Source organism: Mobula hypostoma, chromosome 2 (genome assembly GCF_963921235.1).
Source record: "Mobula hypostoma chromosome 2, sMobHyp1.1, whole genome shotgun sequence".
Lineage (NCBI taxonomy): Eukaryota > Metazoa > Chordata > Chondrichthyes > Myliobatiformes > Myliobatidae > Mobula > Mobula hypostoma.
Window position 1 is genome coordinate 165,682,692 of NC_086098.1, and position 17,162 is coordinate 165,699,853.

Here is a 17,162-nt window from a genome sequence, read left to right on the forward strand (position 1 = left end):
GGTACCACCCCTCCCACAGTGTGACCCTCTCTCAGAACCTTTCCCAGTGTGACCCTCCCTCAGTACCACCCCTCCCACAGTGTGACTCTCCCTCAGTATGACCTTCCCTCGTTATCTCTCAGTGTGATTCTCCCTCAGTAGGGCCCTCCCTGACTATAACACTGGAGCATCTGCCTGGATTAATTTTACAAACAGTGATTAAGCAAGTGTCATACAACCCCAAATGACTCAAGAACTTTGGCAAAGTTTAATCATTCAGTTTATTTTGTAAAATATTCATACTGGGTAAACACATTGTTTTCCAGTTTTACAAAGAACTGAAAAATGCCTTGAGGCACCAAACTCCTGAACTAAATAAACCCTTCACACCAAAGTATTTATCGTTAAACAGAAGCTTCCTGACCGCTTTAAACAATGACATTAAATGGAGTTATTACCGTCCATTGTTTCATCTCAAATGGGAAACCAGGAGTGATGTTGAGTGACTGTAAATCTCTGGACCACTAGTGCACACCCACGGGACTGATCGTTCCTACCCACTGGGCACAGGCATTAAACCCAGAGTTTTGCCATGAAGATTTCCCAGTGCCTGGTATCTTCCGTATTGGTCACAGGGCAATGTGGAGGCTGATGCAGGCATTGACATGACAATAAGTTACAAAACTGAACTCGTCAATAAAAAAATCACAAATATGAGAAAATCTGCAGATGCTGGAAATCCAAAGCAACATATACAAAACACTGGAGGGCAGCATCTGTGGAAAAGAGTAAACAGTCGATGTTTTGGGCTGAGAGTCCTGAAAAGTAGAAGTTCAGCATCGAATATGGTGATGTATATGTACTTTGCCAATAAATTTACTTTTATTTTGAAAAATAAACAAATTTAATATTCTTTTACCTCAAAACTGTTTCCCTCACTAACTCCTATCCTGGAATTCCTCAATACCTAAATCAAAATCCCTCACCCCGACTCAGATAAACTCAGCCACTATGGAGCTCCCCTTATAACAGCAGTTCTTTACAACACTCTGTGTCCACTTCAGTTGGTACACTTCTACACCTGCCTCGTTAAGGCAAATATCTAATCAGCCAATCATGTGGCAGCAACTCGATACATAAAAGCATGCAGCCATGGTCAAGAGGTTCAATTGTTGCTCAGACCAAACATCAGAATGTGGAAAAAATGTGATCTACTTTGATTGTTGATGCCAGATGGGGTGGTCTGAGTATCTCAGAAACTGCTGATCTCCTGGGATTTTCATGCACAACAGTCTCTAGAGTTTACAGAGAATGGTGTGGAAAACAAAAAAAAAACATCCAAGGTGGCAGTTCTGTGGGGGGAAACGCCTTGTAAAGAGAGAGATCAGAGAATTCCTAGACTGGTTCAAGCTGCCAAAAGGCTATGGTAATTCAGATAACTACACGTTACCACAACGGTGTGCAGAAGACCATCTCTGAACACACATATTGAACCTTGAGGTGGATGGACTACATCAGCAGAAGACCACACTGGCTTCCACTCCTCTACCTAAATAAAATGGCCTCCAAATGTACACATACTTTGATTTAAAAAAAATTACTTTTGACTTTGATATGTTGATGAATCAGAATCTGAATCTGATAATCTTTTACACAAGAGATTCTGTAAATACTGGAAATCCAAAGCAACACAAACCAAGTGCTGGAGGAACTCAGCAGGGCAGGCAGCATCTGTGGAAATGAATAGATAATCAACATTTTGGGCCAAGACCCTTCGTCAGGAACCTTGTTGTTTCCTGGAGAAGGATCTCGGCCCAAACTGCCTGACCTGCTGAGTTCCTCTGGCATTTTGTGTCTGATAACCTTCTACCTCAGCTCTTTTTCTGGCACTCACTGTTATCCAGGAATCCCTCAATACCTAAAACAAATTTAATGTGGATGAATTCAGCCTCGAACTGCCATGGAGATCCCCTCCCCCCTTTACAGCAGCAGCCTGGTACTAGTTCCTTTGATTAAAGAGGAGACCTTAGTCACGGCTTCACTCACTGCACTGTTGGACTGGCTCTGCAATCAGGTAATGCACATTAGAAGCTGTTTCACTGTCAATGGGAGATTACATTGTTCGGATATTGGCAGTCACTCCCGGTTCTGAAGGGTTCCCAATAATTCATCCATCCTAGCAAAGTGCATTTGATGATCAGCTGTGCAATAACTATGCACAGGGCAGAGCTGGGTTATAGGAGGGGGCATCATTTTAAGGTGATTGGAGGAATGTATAGTGGGCATGTTAGACCCAAGGTGTTTTTTTTTTCTTTTTATTACACAGAGTGTGCTAGGTGTGTGGAACACCCTGCAAGGGCTGGTGGTCGAGGCAGATACACTTGCACCATTTAAGAAGCTGATAGACACATAGATGGTAAAAAAAAATGGAGGTCTATGGGGAGGGAAGGGTTAGATTGATCATGGAGTGGGTTAAAATGCTGGCACAACTTTGTGGGCTGAAGGGCCTGTACTGTACTGTGCTGTAATGTTCTATGTCCTAGCAGAGTCTGTTGCAGTGTCTCTACTTTGCACTGTGTTGACTCCAGATTTAAGCATTGGGACAGGACATTGTACCCACATCAATGTTTCTGCTACCAGCAGCCCCCTCACACCCATCCCCAAATCCTTTGTTATCTTTTACACACCTTCCTCCTACACTTGGGAGCACTGTGTTCAATTCTGGTCACCTCATTGTAAGAAGGATGTGGCAGCTTTAGAGAGAATGCAGAGATTTACCAGGATGCTGGCTGGATTAGAGAGTGTGTCTTATGAGGACAGGTTGAGCGAGCTAGGGATTTTCTCTTGGAGTGAAGGAGAATGGGAAGTGACAATAGAGCTATACAAGATGATAAGAGGCATAGATCGAGAGGACAGCCAGAGAGTTTTCCCCAGGGTAGGAATGGCTAATGAAAGGGGCATATTTTTAAGGTGATTGGAGGAAAGTATAGAGGAAATGTCAGTGGTATGAGTTTTTTTTGTACAGAGTAGTGCGTGTGCAAAATACCCTGCCGGGGAGGTGGTAGAGGCAGATATATTAGCGGCATTTAAGAGACTCTTAGATAGCTTCATCTCATGTTCTTGATATTTATTATTTATTATTATTTATTTTTCTTTCTTTATGCATTTGCACATTGGTCATTTGTCCATCTTGTGTGTGGTCTACCAAGTTTCTTGTACTTACTGAGTATGCCCGCAAGAAAATGAATCTACTGGTTGTACACGCTGACATAAAGTACTTTGATCATAAATATGCTTTGAACTTTGATGCTACTTTCCCCCTCACTTACTGAGGGACAGGCCAGAGCCAACTTCTCTGCAGTAGCTGTGCAGTTACATATAGATCAGGCTGGGTATGGAGACAAAATGAGGGGCGTTAGCGAATTGGACATTTTAATGCAGAAATCTAGTATCTTTGTGGTTATTGCTCCTGAGGCTGCCTGTACTTTTAACACTCTACTTCGATTCTTGTATTTGCTGCTTCAAGAAGTTAGCATCCCCCAGCACCCAGAGCATGTTCCACTCTCATTACTTATACCAGGCAGGAGGTACAGGAAGCCCCACCCTCAGTGATTGAGGGACAGCTTCTCCCTCTCAGTTATCAGATTTCTGAACGATCCATGAACACCATCTCACTACTCCTTTGTATTTGCTCTATCTAATGACTTTGTAATTTACAGTAATTCCCTCTCTTTGCCCTGCACTGCTGTCACAAAACAACAAACATGACATCATAAAAGTTGGTAATGATAAACCTGAAAAGCTTCTGTCATCTTCAAAGTTTCTTCCCCCAGGCAGTTAACCTGATCAACCATTCTAGTTAACCCCCATCTATCACCCCTGATATGTGAAACCACTTTTTATAATGCTGTTTGGATTTTTAATATTTATGCATCTTATTTCATATCTGCACTTCAACCTGATTTTATTTTTCATATAATTCTTCCTTATAATTGTTGAATTTTTGCTGCATGTCCTGCCAACACACAAATTTCTAAAATAGTTCCTTTCCCTAACACCACCACCCACCAACTTCCCCACTACTTTATTATTTCACGTTAGGCACCTTATGCACAGCCTCGTGTCATTTTATGGATTAGTATATGAATAAAAGCTATCTTATTTTATTGTTATTGTGTTCTTTATTTTTGTGCTGCATCTCATCTACAGTAATGATTATTTCGTTCTTCTTCCACTTGTGTACTGGGAATGACCTTAAAAATTTTTGAAATGAATGTGGCGAACAAGGTTGATCTGATTATTTACTTCACTTTATGTTCTATAACTGATGTCTCCAGATCATGGCAGTGGAATGCACCGCCGGCGACGATGGTAGAGACGGATACAACAGGGTCTTTTAAGAGACTCTTACATAGCCTCATGGAATTTAGAAAAATAGAGGGCTAAGGGCTAGGGAAATTCTAAGCAGTTTCTAGAGTGGGTTGCGTGGCCGGCACCAAATTGTGGGCTGAAGGGCCTGTAATGTGCTTTAGATTTCTATATTATAGCATTGATTCAGACTCGATAACCTAATGCAATAACAATAAAAACAGAAAATGGAAATATCCATCGAGTCAGTTCGCTTCTGAGGGAAGAAAAAGTAGTCCTCGGGTCACAAACTCTTCACTTTACTTTAGTTCACTCTCTAAAGATGCGATCTGAGAACTTCCAGCACAATATTCATTTATTTTTAATGTTTACGGCCCAATTTTTTAAATTCAATTTTTCCTGTGCTACCATTTCATTTCCTCGTGCTTAACTGGAAGTTTAGAGTCAGGTGGGGATGTATAAGCAAGCTCCATTTGTGTTGGGCGGCCGCGATAACGCAGCCTTCCGTTTTCAGTGAGGCTCCCCGCAGGCAAAGCGCTAGCAACAGAGGCAGACAGACAAGGTCACTGTCCGCAGAGTTTGGGTACAATCCACATGGACTGGCCAAACCCGAGTCCATGTGGTCATCAGTAAAAGATCCTTGTACAAGGGACCCCAGAAAAGTCTTACCAAATACAAGGAAGTTAAATTAGTTACTGCAGGGCAGTCGGCTTATGCGTGTCACGTGACTGAATGGCCGTTTCCATGGGAACCGATGCGCTGCTACTTGCCACGCACCCGGCTCGATAAAACCATCACCGACGGCTTCTTCCAAAGACCCAGCAGCGGCCACGTTAGAGCCGCGCCTGTGCCGGCCCGCTTGGGCCCCGTGCTGATGCGCACTGAAGCGGCTCGGCGCTGGCCACGCAGCCCGCCACTATCCCCACATGCAAAACTGCCAAATCCATGCACCGCTCCGCTCTTCATGCATCCCGCCAACAGATTCCTCGTCTCGTGTTTATCCATGCACCGTTGCCATTTTTGATGCATCCCGCCGCCGTGTTCCCCGACGTCCTGCTGTGATACCCACCAGTGCCCGAGAGCTCCGTTAGCGACCGTACACCACTCCCGCGTCCCACTGCCATGGTCCTGCAGCCCGCCGATATTTCCCTCGCTTCCGCCAATTCCCGTGCATCCCATCTGGTCAGACAATTACTCACGCCGTGTTAGAAACCTCACTGAGAAACGGAAAGCCCCTCAAACAGAGCACCGTGTGAGAGGGAAGAGTCAGATTGGTCTTAGGGTAGGTTGAAAGGTCAATACAAGTTCTACACTCAGTAACCTCTTTATTAGGTACACCTGTATATCTACTCATTAAGGCAAGTATCTAATCAGCCAATCATGTGGCAGCAACTCAGTGCATAAAGCATGCAGACATGGTCAAGAGATTCAGTTGTTGTTCAGACCAAACATCAGAATAGGGAGGAAATATGATTCAAGTGACTTTGACAGTGGAATGATTGTTGGTGCCAGACGGGAGGGTTTAAGTATCTCAGAAACTGCTGATCTCACTCTGATGTGTAGTTTACGGAGAATGGTGCAAAACAAAACCAAAAAAAAATCCAATGAGTGGGAGTTCTGAGGGTGAAAACACCTTGTTAATGAGAGAGGTCAGAGGAGAATGGCCAGACTGGTTCAAGCTGACAGGAAGGTGACAGTAACTCAAGTAACCACGCCTTACAACAGTGGTGTGCAGAAGAGCATCTCTGAACACACAATGCAGTGAACCTTGAAATGGATGGGCTACAGCAGCAGAAGACAATAAACATACTGGATGTACCGAATAAAATATCTGCTGAGTGTCTGGTCTATGGTCTGTTTTATTACAGTGATCTTTCATTGGTGCAGCCAAGTGTCAATACTGCAATATGATCCTGCGTAAGAGCAGGGTTAACTTGTAACAACAAAGACCTTACATAAGAATGATCCCAGGAATGAAGGGATTAATGTACAAGAAGCAGTGTGATAGCTCTGGACCTATAATCACTGGAGTTTAGGAAAATGAGGGAGGACCTTACTGAAACCTATCAAATATTGAAAGGGCTAGATAGAGTGGATGTGGAGGAGATGTTTCCTATAGTGGGTGAGTCTAGACGTCCCTTTGGAACAGAGATGAGGAGGAATTTCCTTAGCCAGAGGGTGGTGAATCTGTGGAATTCATTGCCATGGACAACTGCGGAAGCCAAGTCACTGAGTATATTTAAAGTGGAGGGTAATAAGTTCTTGATTAGTTAGGGTGTCAAAGGTTACAGGGAGGAGGCAGGGCAATGGGGTTAAGAGGGATAATAATTCAGCCATGATGGAATGGTGGAGCAGACTCGATGGGCTGAATGGCCTAATTCTGCTTCTATGCCTGAAGGTCAAAAGCTGGTTTTAGTGATTAGGACAAGAGGTGTAAACTATTATAAGGCTGAGCTGAAAATATTATTCACTAAACAGTGATGATTTAGGATTCAGTTTTACCCAGGATAGGGGGGGGGGTGGAGTTGAAGAAACAAGACTTTCCTGTTTCTTCAGCAGATGACCAGCCCAGAGATGTACAAGCTGATAGTGTGAGCAATCAGGGATTGAGTAACTGACCCTACAAACCCGTTTTCCCTCCTATAGGAATCCCAAGGGAGTACATAGTGACACAGGCACACCGATAACAAATTTACTGTGATCTCTGAACTTGGTGTCTCTCTGTTACCAATGGGGAGGAGGTACAGGAGCCTGAAGACCCACATTCAATGATTCAGGAACAGCTTCTTCCCCTCTACCATCAGATTTCCACACACAACCTCTTCATTATTCTTCTGCTTATTTTGTAATGTACAGTATTTTTTAGCATTATTTCTTTTTATTGCACTATTTATTTAGTAATTTATGGTAATTTTTATTTTCTTGCTTCCGCAAATAAGTCAGTGTTAATAAATCTGATTCTGATTCCCACATCAACTCTGCTTTCACTCCCAATCCCCAGGACCGTTCCTGTTTCTTTGCTCTAAAGACCTGGTTATTACGTGCAGGGAGACACAAAGAATCTCTGCAACTCCCCCCCGCCCCCCACACCACCACCCAAGCCCACTGTTATCACACATGCTGGAGAGTTAATCTCTGCCATCAATCCAGCTCAGTCTGCTGAGAAACATTCCCACAACCCTGAGTGCCAGCAAGCTCATTCAAAAATTTTATTAATTAACTTCATTGCTCATACATTGAAAACCACTTCGCAACCTTGATTTTTTGTTATTACCGAGCCAGTAAACGCAGACTGTGTGGGTGAGTGGATGAACCGAGGGCAGCATTTGGAACTCATTGCCATCAAGGATAGGTGAGGCAAGTGGCTTGTAGGGGGAAGCTGGATAAAGGCACGAGGACGATGAGAGGTGACCTGAGAGGTGTAGAAGATGATGAGGGGCATTGATTGTGTGGATAGTCAGAGGCTTTTTCCCAGGGCCGAAATGGCTAACACCAGAGGGCACAGGTTTAAGGTGCTTGGAAGTAGGTACAGAGGAGATGTCAGGGGTAAGTTCTTTTTTACTCAGAGAGTGGTGAGTGCGTGGAATGGGCTGCCGGCAACGGTGGTGGGGGTGGAAACAATACGGTTTTTTAAGAGACTCCTGGATAGGTACATGGAGCTCAGAAAAATAGAGGGCTATGGGTCAGCCTAGGTAGTTCCAAGGTAAGGACACGGTCGACACAGCTTTGTGGGCCAAAAGGCCTGTATTGTGCTGTAGGTTTTCTATGTTTCTATGAAAGGTTTGGAGAAGAGGGGAGATTGAGGTAGAGATGAGTGAATGAAAATTTTGAGGTAAATAGGAGAAGGAGGAGGGGATGAGGGAAGATGGGGTGGGGACGGAGGGAAAACAGAGAGGGATGGGAATGAGGAGAGATGGAGAGGGGAAGTGGGGATGGGGAGAGGGGAAGTGGGGATGGGGAGAGGGGGGTGGGAACGAGGAGAGATGGAGGGGGTGGGGACGGGGGAGACAGAGGATGGAGAGGGGGTGGGGACGGGGGAGACAGAGGACGGAGAGGCGGTGGGGACAGGGGAGACAGAGGACGGAGAGGGGGTGGGGACGGGGAGAGACGGGGGGGGGGACGAGGGGAGACCGAGTTGTTTCAGGACTAGGGGAGACCGAGTTGGGATTGAGGTAGAGAGAGTAAAATGGAGGTATCGAGGTAAAGATGATGAGAAGACAGAGGGCTGTGGAAGAAGGTGATTGTGGGACACCACCTGCACTGAGCAGAGTGCTTGAATGGCTGGTTTTAGGCTGTTAAGTTCCATCTAATATTTAATGCTTCTAACTTTGGTTGTGTTCAAAGTGAAAGCAGTTTTCAATGCTTATCCTGGCATTGGTGTACCAGGTATAAGATGCCAATGACTGCCCTTTGAGGTTTTGAGTGTGGCAAATAATTCATTGAAGACCAGATGGAGGAAATCAGAGAGAAAGGCATAGGGCAGAAACATTACCTCTCATCCTTTCTTCACAGATGCTGCCTGACTTGACTTGCTGAGTTTGTGTCTACCTCAGCAATCAGAGGCAAATTCCTTGCCTCAAATCACCAAACACTCCCCACCCCACTGGCAATAACATAAAACATATTTAAGCTATCCTAGACCAAATTTCCAACAGTAAGACGTGACTGTGAAGAGACACCAACCAGCCTGAAGTTGATACATGACCTGTGTCACCCCCCTCTGACCTACGAAGCAAATATTGGTCATACCTTACAACAACCATCTTCTGAGGGAGATTGATTGACTTTTATTGCAAAAGGTGGAGATGCATCTCTAACAAAGGAGGTGTAAGGTGCTCCTTCCCTCTGCTACCCTGCACGTCACCCTTGGACAAGGTATTTCATCTGCTTAGCACCGTCCCCCACCACCCCCACCCCCTGAATCAGGGTCACATGAAGCCATGGGAGCAGGTGGTGAATGGTCGTATGAGTAGCTGGTGCACTGACACCAGGCAAACAATCTCTGAAGAGTATTGGTAATGGCTGGGGTCACCTGTCTTGCAAAGATACTACCCAGAAGAAGGCAATAGCAAACCACTTCTCTACAAAAATTTGCCAAGAACAATCATAAAGACAATGATGCCCACATCATACAACATGGCACATAATGAATGAATGGTGTAAAACCACAAGTGTAGGGAGGTTCTGATGAAATGTTACAGGGTGTTGGTTGGATCATTCCTAGAGTAGAAAGTAGTTTTTGTTCTCCACATTTAAGGTCGGTCGGGTTAGGGTTAGGGCTTTACTGGAGACACTGATGAGAAGAGTCAGTGGGTTAATTCCTGGAATGGAAGGGTTGCCCTATCAACAAGTTGAGGTTAGACACATTGGAGTTTAGGTGAAGAATCGGAGTTGGGAGTGGGTGCGCGATCGTATCGATGTATTAAGTTCTGAGGGGTGTTGACAAGGTGGTTGGTGAATAGACATTTCCCCCGATGGAGACAGAGTTTCAGTAAGGAGCAGCTCATTTCTGAAAGAGGCAAGCCATATTTCTGAGCTGCTAAGAGCTGTGGAGGTGGAAACACTGAAGGGATATGGGCAGCAGGAGATACTCGCAGTCATGATCTGGGCAGCAGATGACCAGGGTGGCGGTGGCAGGAGGGAGGGCACGGTCAGGGGTTTGACAGGGGCAGGGGGGATATTGGGAGAGAGAGGCAATGGTGTTAAAGCTAAGACTGGATTTTGTTCAAAAGTGGATCAAGATTGAGGGACAAATCAGCCTGTTGCTGTTGCACGTAAAGGGCAAATGGTTACAGAGCTGCGGAGAACGGGAGGGGCAACATTAGAGTGAGAATGGACTCAGTGGTCAAATAAGACAGAGGCAGAATTAGGCCATTTGGCCCATCAAATGTGCTCCTAATGGCCTCGTTCATCCCATGGTTGGAGAATCAACAACTAGAGAGAATAGAGTGAGAGGAGGGAGGTTTAACAAAACCCAATGGTTAACATTTCCATCTAAAGCAGGGATTTCGAATCTTTTTTATGCCATGGAGCCACATATTAACCGAGGGGTCTGTGAACCGCAGGTTGGGAGCGCCTGACCCAGAGGGTGGCCTGCATATGGAACGAGCTGCCAGCGGAGGTGAGTGAGGCAGGTACATTAACGATATTTGAAAAATACATGACAGGTGTTTGGATTGGAATGGTTTAGAGGGATGTGGGCAAAGGGGACTGGCTTAAATTGACATGTTGGGTGGCATGAATCAGATGGGCCAAAGAGCCTGTTCCCATGCTGTGTGACTCTATGACATTATTGGGTGACAATAGATGCAGGGCAAGGGTGGACTGGAAGAGGCGCTGATGAAGAAAGCACTGACAAGGAGTGATTCCTCCAAATATTGCTTTAAGTAACGTGCAAAATGCTGGAGGAACTCAGCAGGTCAGGCAGCATCTGTGCAAATGAATAAACAGTCGACTTTTCAGGCCAAGATCCTTCACCCAGGACAGGAAGTAAAGAGGGAAGAAGGTAGGGAGGAGAGGAAGGAGTACAAACTTTAAGTAGTCTGGCAGGAATTGTGACCTAGAGGTCCACACTCAAAGGTTAAACACTGCATTAGAATACTGTGACCACAAATTTCACCAGTTTAGAATGTGTATGTATGAGAGAGAAAATAAAACCCACAGGGGAGTTGACAAAGGGACTTGTGCTCTTTGGGAAAGGAGAAACAGGGAAAGACAAGTACAGTAGTCCCAGATGGGATAATAGAGATAGGACACAAGGAGATCAGAATTCTCAGCCCCAGATGGGATAACATAGGACGCAAGGAGATCGGAATTCTCAGAAACAGATGGGATAACATAGGACGCAAGGAGATCGGAATTCTCAGAAACAGATGGGATTACATAGGACGCAAGGAGATCGGAATTCTCAGAAACAGATGGGATTACATAGGACACAAGGAGATCGGAATTCTCAGTCCCAGATGGGATAACATAGGACACAAGGAGATCGGAATTCTCAGAAACAGATGGGATAACAGGGATAGGACACAAGGAGATGGGAGCACTCAGCCTGAAACATCCAGTGTTCACTCTCCTCCATAGATGCTGTCTGACCTGCTGAGTCCCTCCACATTTAGTGTCTGTTGCTCAAGATGGGGTTAGATTTTAGATTTTAGATCAGGAACATAGCATTTGAAACATTAAGGTGGATTATCAATTAAAGAATAGAAGGTGTGAGTGATTCTATCCTGGCCAATGTTCCTCATTGGCACTGTACCCAGATGACGCTTGGCACTCAGGTTCCAAGGGATCTGGGTCAAACATGGGCAAGTGGGTCTGGCTTAGATGGGAATCTAGGTTGGGATGGACCAATTGTGCTGAAGGGTGTTTTCATGCTGTATGACTCTATGATTCCATTTGTGATTGGTTGACTAAAAGAGCAATGAGGGGGTTCCTGGAAGACCCATTACCCTGGACCTTCAGTCTGTCCACTGGTCTCGGAGAACAATGAAAGAAATGTATCAACAATGGATCAATGCTAGCAGAGCACCTAGGCAGGGACTGACCACGCTGAGTACAACATCCTAAAAAACTACCATGTAATTTGTCCGTTTAGTGCCTGTAATGCTTGGAAGGGTAGATGTAGGCATGGAAAGTGACCTGGGTTACATGAATAATTCAACACTGCTGCTAATACCATTAAACAAATGGTGTCCCAGTACAACATCAACTCATTCTAGGAAACTCTCCACGCTGTACTAATCTAATAGCTTCAAACATTTAAAATTAAAAGTTGAAAGTTCAAAATTATTCTAATATTTTTAATATTATACAACCAGCATACCTTATTAACCTGGAATAAAACTAAGAAAAGTGTCAGATTTTACAATTTAATCTTCTCTCAGCAATAATAAACTCACTGCCTGTGGTTGTGTGGTAATTTTTAAACTCTATTCTTACTAAATCCACATTAATAACTACTTTGTAAATAACATTTCTCATATTTTCAACATTTACTGAGACGAAAACTCCTACGGGACTGAATAGAACCTTCTCCTAACCTGCTACACACAATGCATATTAGGTACCTACCAACCAATATGCCTTTGAAACACCTATACGTGTCAGAACTCTAAGAAATGTGCTTTGTTTAAAGTCAATACAATGCTAACACGCACCCAAACATGCAGGGGGCTAAATCTTCGCCAAGTTAATCTAACTTATTATTTATATCTATTGTGACAGCAACGTACAAAAAAAAACCTGCTCCATTTAAAGGTTACGTCCCTGAAGGTGGGACAACTCTCAGTCTTACCTTCCAGTACTTCTCTGAACGATTACATCTGTCCGCTTCCTTCCCTGGGTTGCTGCAAAGTATTTCTGAGCAAGAATACTTGTTAACTAGAATAATCTTGAGGATTCATTAAGAACAATATGGTAATCTTAATTAATAACAGGCATTGTAACTACTTAAATCAGGCTCCTGTGAAACAGAACTGTTCCTTAAATGGTAATATTGGCTTAGAAGGAATAGTTTTATGATAATATTTATCCTTTAAATGATTTAGTTAATTCTGACATTGACAAATTCATCTGTAATAATTAATTTGGTTCCTTTTTATTGCATTATGAATAATTATTTTATTTAAAGGCTTATTTTAAGCCAGGATACTTAGAAAAGGATCAAAAAAGCAAAAAAAATTTGATTTTTATAGCCAGATTTACAGCAAATAAGCTATATAAACTCTTAATAGTCTAATTTGAACATAAACTTTGAAGATTGTGAGATTGAATACATCGTTTGTTCAAAGTCTGAAAAATTCAAAAACAAGATTTAATTTGGAACACAAATTGGGATTTTAATGAGACTTTGTCACCAATTAGATTCAAGCCTTTCCTCCCTTCCTGAACTACCAATGTTGGTCCTTGCTCGTATTCTTTGCACACAAGGACATGGTTGGCACAGTTCTGAACACACTTTCTACCCAAACACCTTAATCTACTGTACTATCCTTGCATGCTACAATCTATAAAATACAGCATCCTCTCTTAATACACAGAGAATGCTTTAAAGTTTCAAATTGCTTTAATAATGGAGAATTTCAAACTCTTCCTTGTTTTAAAATATTCAGAACACATCTTTGTGTTACTTCAATATTGTACAAACTCCCTCAACTGTTGTCCTTCCACTCTCCGCCTTCAATAAACTTCTGTACTTAATCCAATAGACCTATCGCCATCCCTGAGACCACTCTCTGCTAAGGCGCAGGGTGGACACAACGCTTCCCCTTTTACAAGACTATTATTGCCAAAAAAATTGCTTTGCCATTTTTTTAAACCAGTGCATTAAAGTTGTGAAATAGGTTAAACTAACACTGAAAACTACGTTTTATTCACTTAATTTTGTAAACTCTAATGTTAGCAAAGTGTCGAGTGTATACGATGGAATGAACTGGAGGTGACTAAAATCGGGCACAGAGCCAATGGAACGACAATGACAAAATGCCAATAATACAGGCTGGTCTTCCAGTTCTCAGAAATCACTGAGAACAAAAAAACTAGTTATCTTTCACCCCAGTAGGTAACACAGCAAGGTTTCTAGTATCCCCTGGTGGGCAGGGCTCACATTTAACTGTTAGACTTTGGAGGTCACCTGGCAGGTGATGACAGAACATAAATACAAAATAATCTGCAGATGCAGAACATTACTTGCATTCGCGTGTAGTGGACACCTTTATGTGACAGTGGATGATCAAAAATACACTTGTTGAGAGAGATGACAGGACCTTGCTCTACGGATGGCGTTGGCAAGGGGGCTGCAAATGAAAGGTCAATGGAGTCCGCTTGGCACATCGAGCAGGAGGTGAGGTACTGGAGGTGCAGAGAGACGTACCATGACCGGAGGCGAGCGTCAAGTGAAAGAATGCAACTATGACCGGTCCTCACGGGGGAACGGTGCCAGGCGCAGAGTCATAAATGACCTCCTCCCCTCCGTGAGGCCATTACCAGGCGCCGGGTCATCCTTCTGGCCGAAAGAGGCCCCCGAGGAAGTCGGCCAAGTCAAGCATGCACCGATCGGCAGGGCGCGCCCTCTGCCTGGGAGGAGCCCCGACTGCCCGCTTGCTCGGCGAGGAAAAACAAAAGGCGGGGGGGAAAGACTCCGCCGCAGCTAGGATCGGTCACAGCAAGGTCCGATGGTACTCTCCAGGGAGAGCTGAGAGGCGTTGCGCAGCAGAGGGGCCAGCGGCGGCTCAACCATGGAGCAGGTCGGGAAGAGCTTGTACCAGCCGGTGGCCGAGCTTGAGAGATCCAGCTCTTCCAGCAAGACCTGGGCCACCCCCATGAAGCACTTGCGGTCCATCCTGCCATAGTTGCCCCACACAATTACCTGCCAGAGGAGAGAGAGACACACACAGTCACACTAGCTTCACACACAAAATGTTGGAAAAACATAGCAGGTCAGGCAGCATATGAAAAAACAGTCGACATTTCAGGCCCAGACCCTTCATCAGGACCGGAAAGGAAGGGGGAAGATGCCGGAATAAGATGATGACCGGAGAGGAAGGGAACAAGCTGGAAGGTGATAGGTGAAGCCAGGGCAGAGGGAATGAAGTAAGAAGCTGGGAGGAGAAAGGCGGAAGAGGTGTGGAAACCATAGAAAGGGTGCAGAGGAGATTTATAAGGATTTGCCTGGATTGGGGAACATGTCTTATCAGAATAGGTTGAGTGAACTCGGCCCTTTCTCCTTGGAGTGGCGGAGGATGAGAGGTGACCCGATGGTGGTGTATAAGATGATGAGAGGCATTGATCGTGTGGATGGTCAGAGGCTTTTTCCCCAGGGCTGAAATGGCTAGCACGAGAGGGCACAGTTTTAAGGTCCTTGGAAGCAGGTGCTGAGGAGAAGTCAGGGGAAGATTTTTACACAGACAGTGTTGAGTGCGTGGAATGGGCTACCGGCGACGGTGGTGGAGGCAGATACGATAGGGTCTTTTAAGAGACTCCTGGATAGGTACATGGAACTTAGAAAAATAGAGGGCAACACACACAAAATGCTGGTGGAACACAGCAAGTCGGGCAGCATCTATAGGAAGAGGTACAGTCGACGATTCGGGCGATGGGTAACCTTATGTAATTTCTAAGTAAGTACATGTTCGGCACAGCATTGTGGACTGAAGGGCCTGTATTGTACTGTGGGTTTTCTATTCTATGGTTTTTTTTCCCTGAGGTAAAGGGCTGGAGAAGAAGGAATCTGATAGGAGAGGAGAGTGGACCACAGGAGAAAGAGAAGGAGGAGGGGACCCAGGGAGGTGACAGGCTAGTGAAGAGGTAAGAGGCCAGTGTAGCCATCACATCTCACTAGGAATTTGAGAAGATTTGTTATGTCTCCAAAGACACTAGCAAACTTCTATAGATGGACCGTGGATTGTGGAGAACATTCTGACTGGTGCATCACTGTCCGGCATGGAGAGGCCAATGTACAGGATTGGAAAAAGCTGCAGAAAGTTGTAAACTCAGCCAGCTCCATCACGGGCACTGGCCTCCCCAGACACCAAGGTGTCTTCAAAAAGCGAACCCTGAAGACGACAGGGTCCATTACTAAGGACCCTCACCATCCAGGACATGCCCTCTTCTCAATGCTGCCATCGGGGGATTACAGGAGCCTGAAGACACACACAGAACAATTCAGGAACAACTTCTACTCCCCCACTAACAGATTTCTGAACAGCCCATGAACCCATGGACACTACCTCACTGATTTGTTCTCTTTTTACACTACTTTTTTATATTTCTTTTTGTAATTTATTATTTTTTTAAGTATTGCACTGCACACTGCCACAAAACAACAAACTTCATGACGTATGTCCATGATAATATACTGATCACACATGCTTCACTTTAAGGGAACTTCAGCCCCTTGTCCTAATCTCAGTATTACTAATTTTTGTATTTGCGGTTTGTTTTCTTTTCCACATTAATTGTCAGCTTTTGTTTGTGTGTAGTTTTTCATTAATTCTATTGTATTTCTTTGTTCTACTGTAAATACCCTCAAGCAAATAAATCTCAGGTTAGTAGCTGGTGACATATGATAATAAATTTATGTTGAACTTTGAAATCCGATTTTGGACAAGAGGCTGGAAAACTTCAAAGTTTTCTCGAAAATAATAGGACAAGGTAGAACATTGCAGCATGGGCTAGATGGGCTGAAGGGCCTGATTCTGTGCTCTAGTGCTCTATGACTGATTGCAAGGGTCCCAGTCCCAGGGCGAACTCAGTCAACTTTCAAACACCCCAGAGAGCTGCCTCAAACAGTAGGGGACCTTATCAAACGTCAAAGTCCTATTTATTATCAAAGTACATATATATCACCATACACTACCCTGAGATTCACAGAGAAATAAAGAAATACAAAAAAAAACTGACAAATAACCAAAGTGCAAATAAAATTAATAATATTGAGAACATGAGTGTAAAGAGTCATTGAAAGTGAGCCTGCAGGTTGTAGAATCAGTTTAGAGTTCTGGTGAGTGAAGTTATCCACGCTGGTTCAAGAGCCTGATGGTTGTAGGGTAATAACTGTTCCTGAACCTGACGGTGTGACAGCCAAGGTTCCTACTCACTGGTAGTAGCAAGAGGAGAGCGTGGCCTGGATGGTGGAGGTTCTTGATGAAAGATGCTGCCTCCTCGTGTCAGCAGTCCTTGTAGATGTGCTCAATGGTGGGCAGGGCTTTTCCTGTGATGGGCAGGGCTTTTCCTGTGATGGGCTGGGATATATCCACCAGCTTTGTAGGTTTTTCCATTCCTGGGATTTGGTGTTTGCACACCAGGCTGTGATA

The 17,162-nt window shown here is 44.4% G+C and overlaps 1 protein-coding gene across 1 annotated transcript in view; it reads right to left on the reverse strand.

The window, feature by feature from the left end:
• Positions 1-264: 264 nt before the first annotated feature.
• Positions 265-17,162, reverse strand: part of LOC134342641 (regulating synaptic membrane exocytosis protein 4-like) — a 143,760-nt gene continuing 126,862 nt past the window's right edge. The window contains exon 6 of the mRNA XM_063041004.1: positions 265-14,716. Within this exon, the coding sequence (XP_062897074.1) occupies positions 14,498-14,716 (219 nt within the window). The 3' untranslated portion in view covers positions 265-14,497. The remainder of the gene's footprint in view (positions 14,717-17,162) is intronic.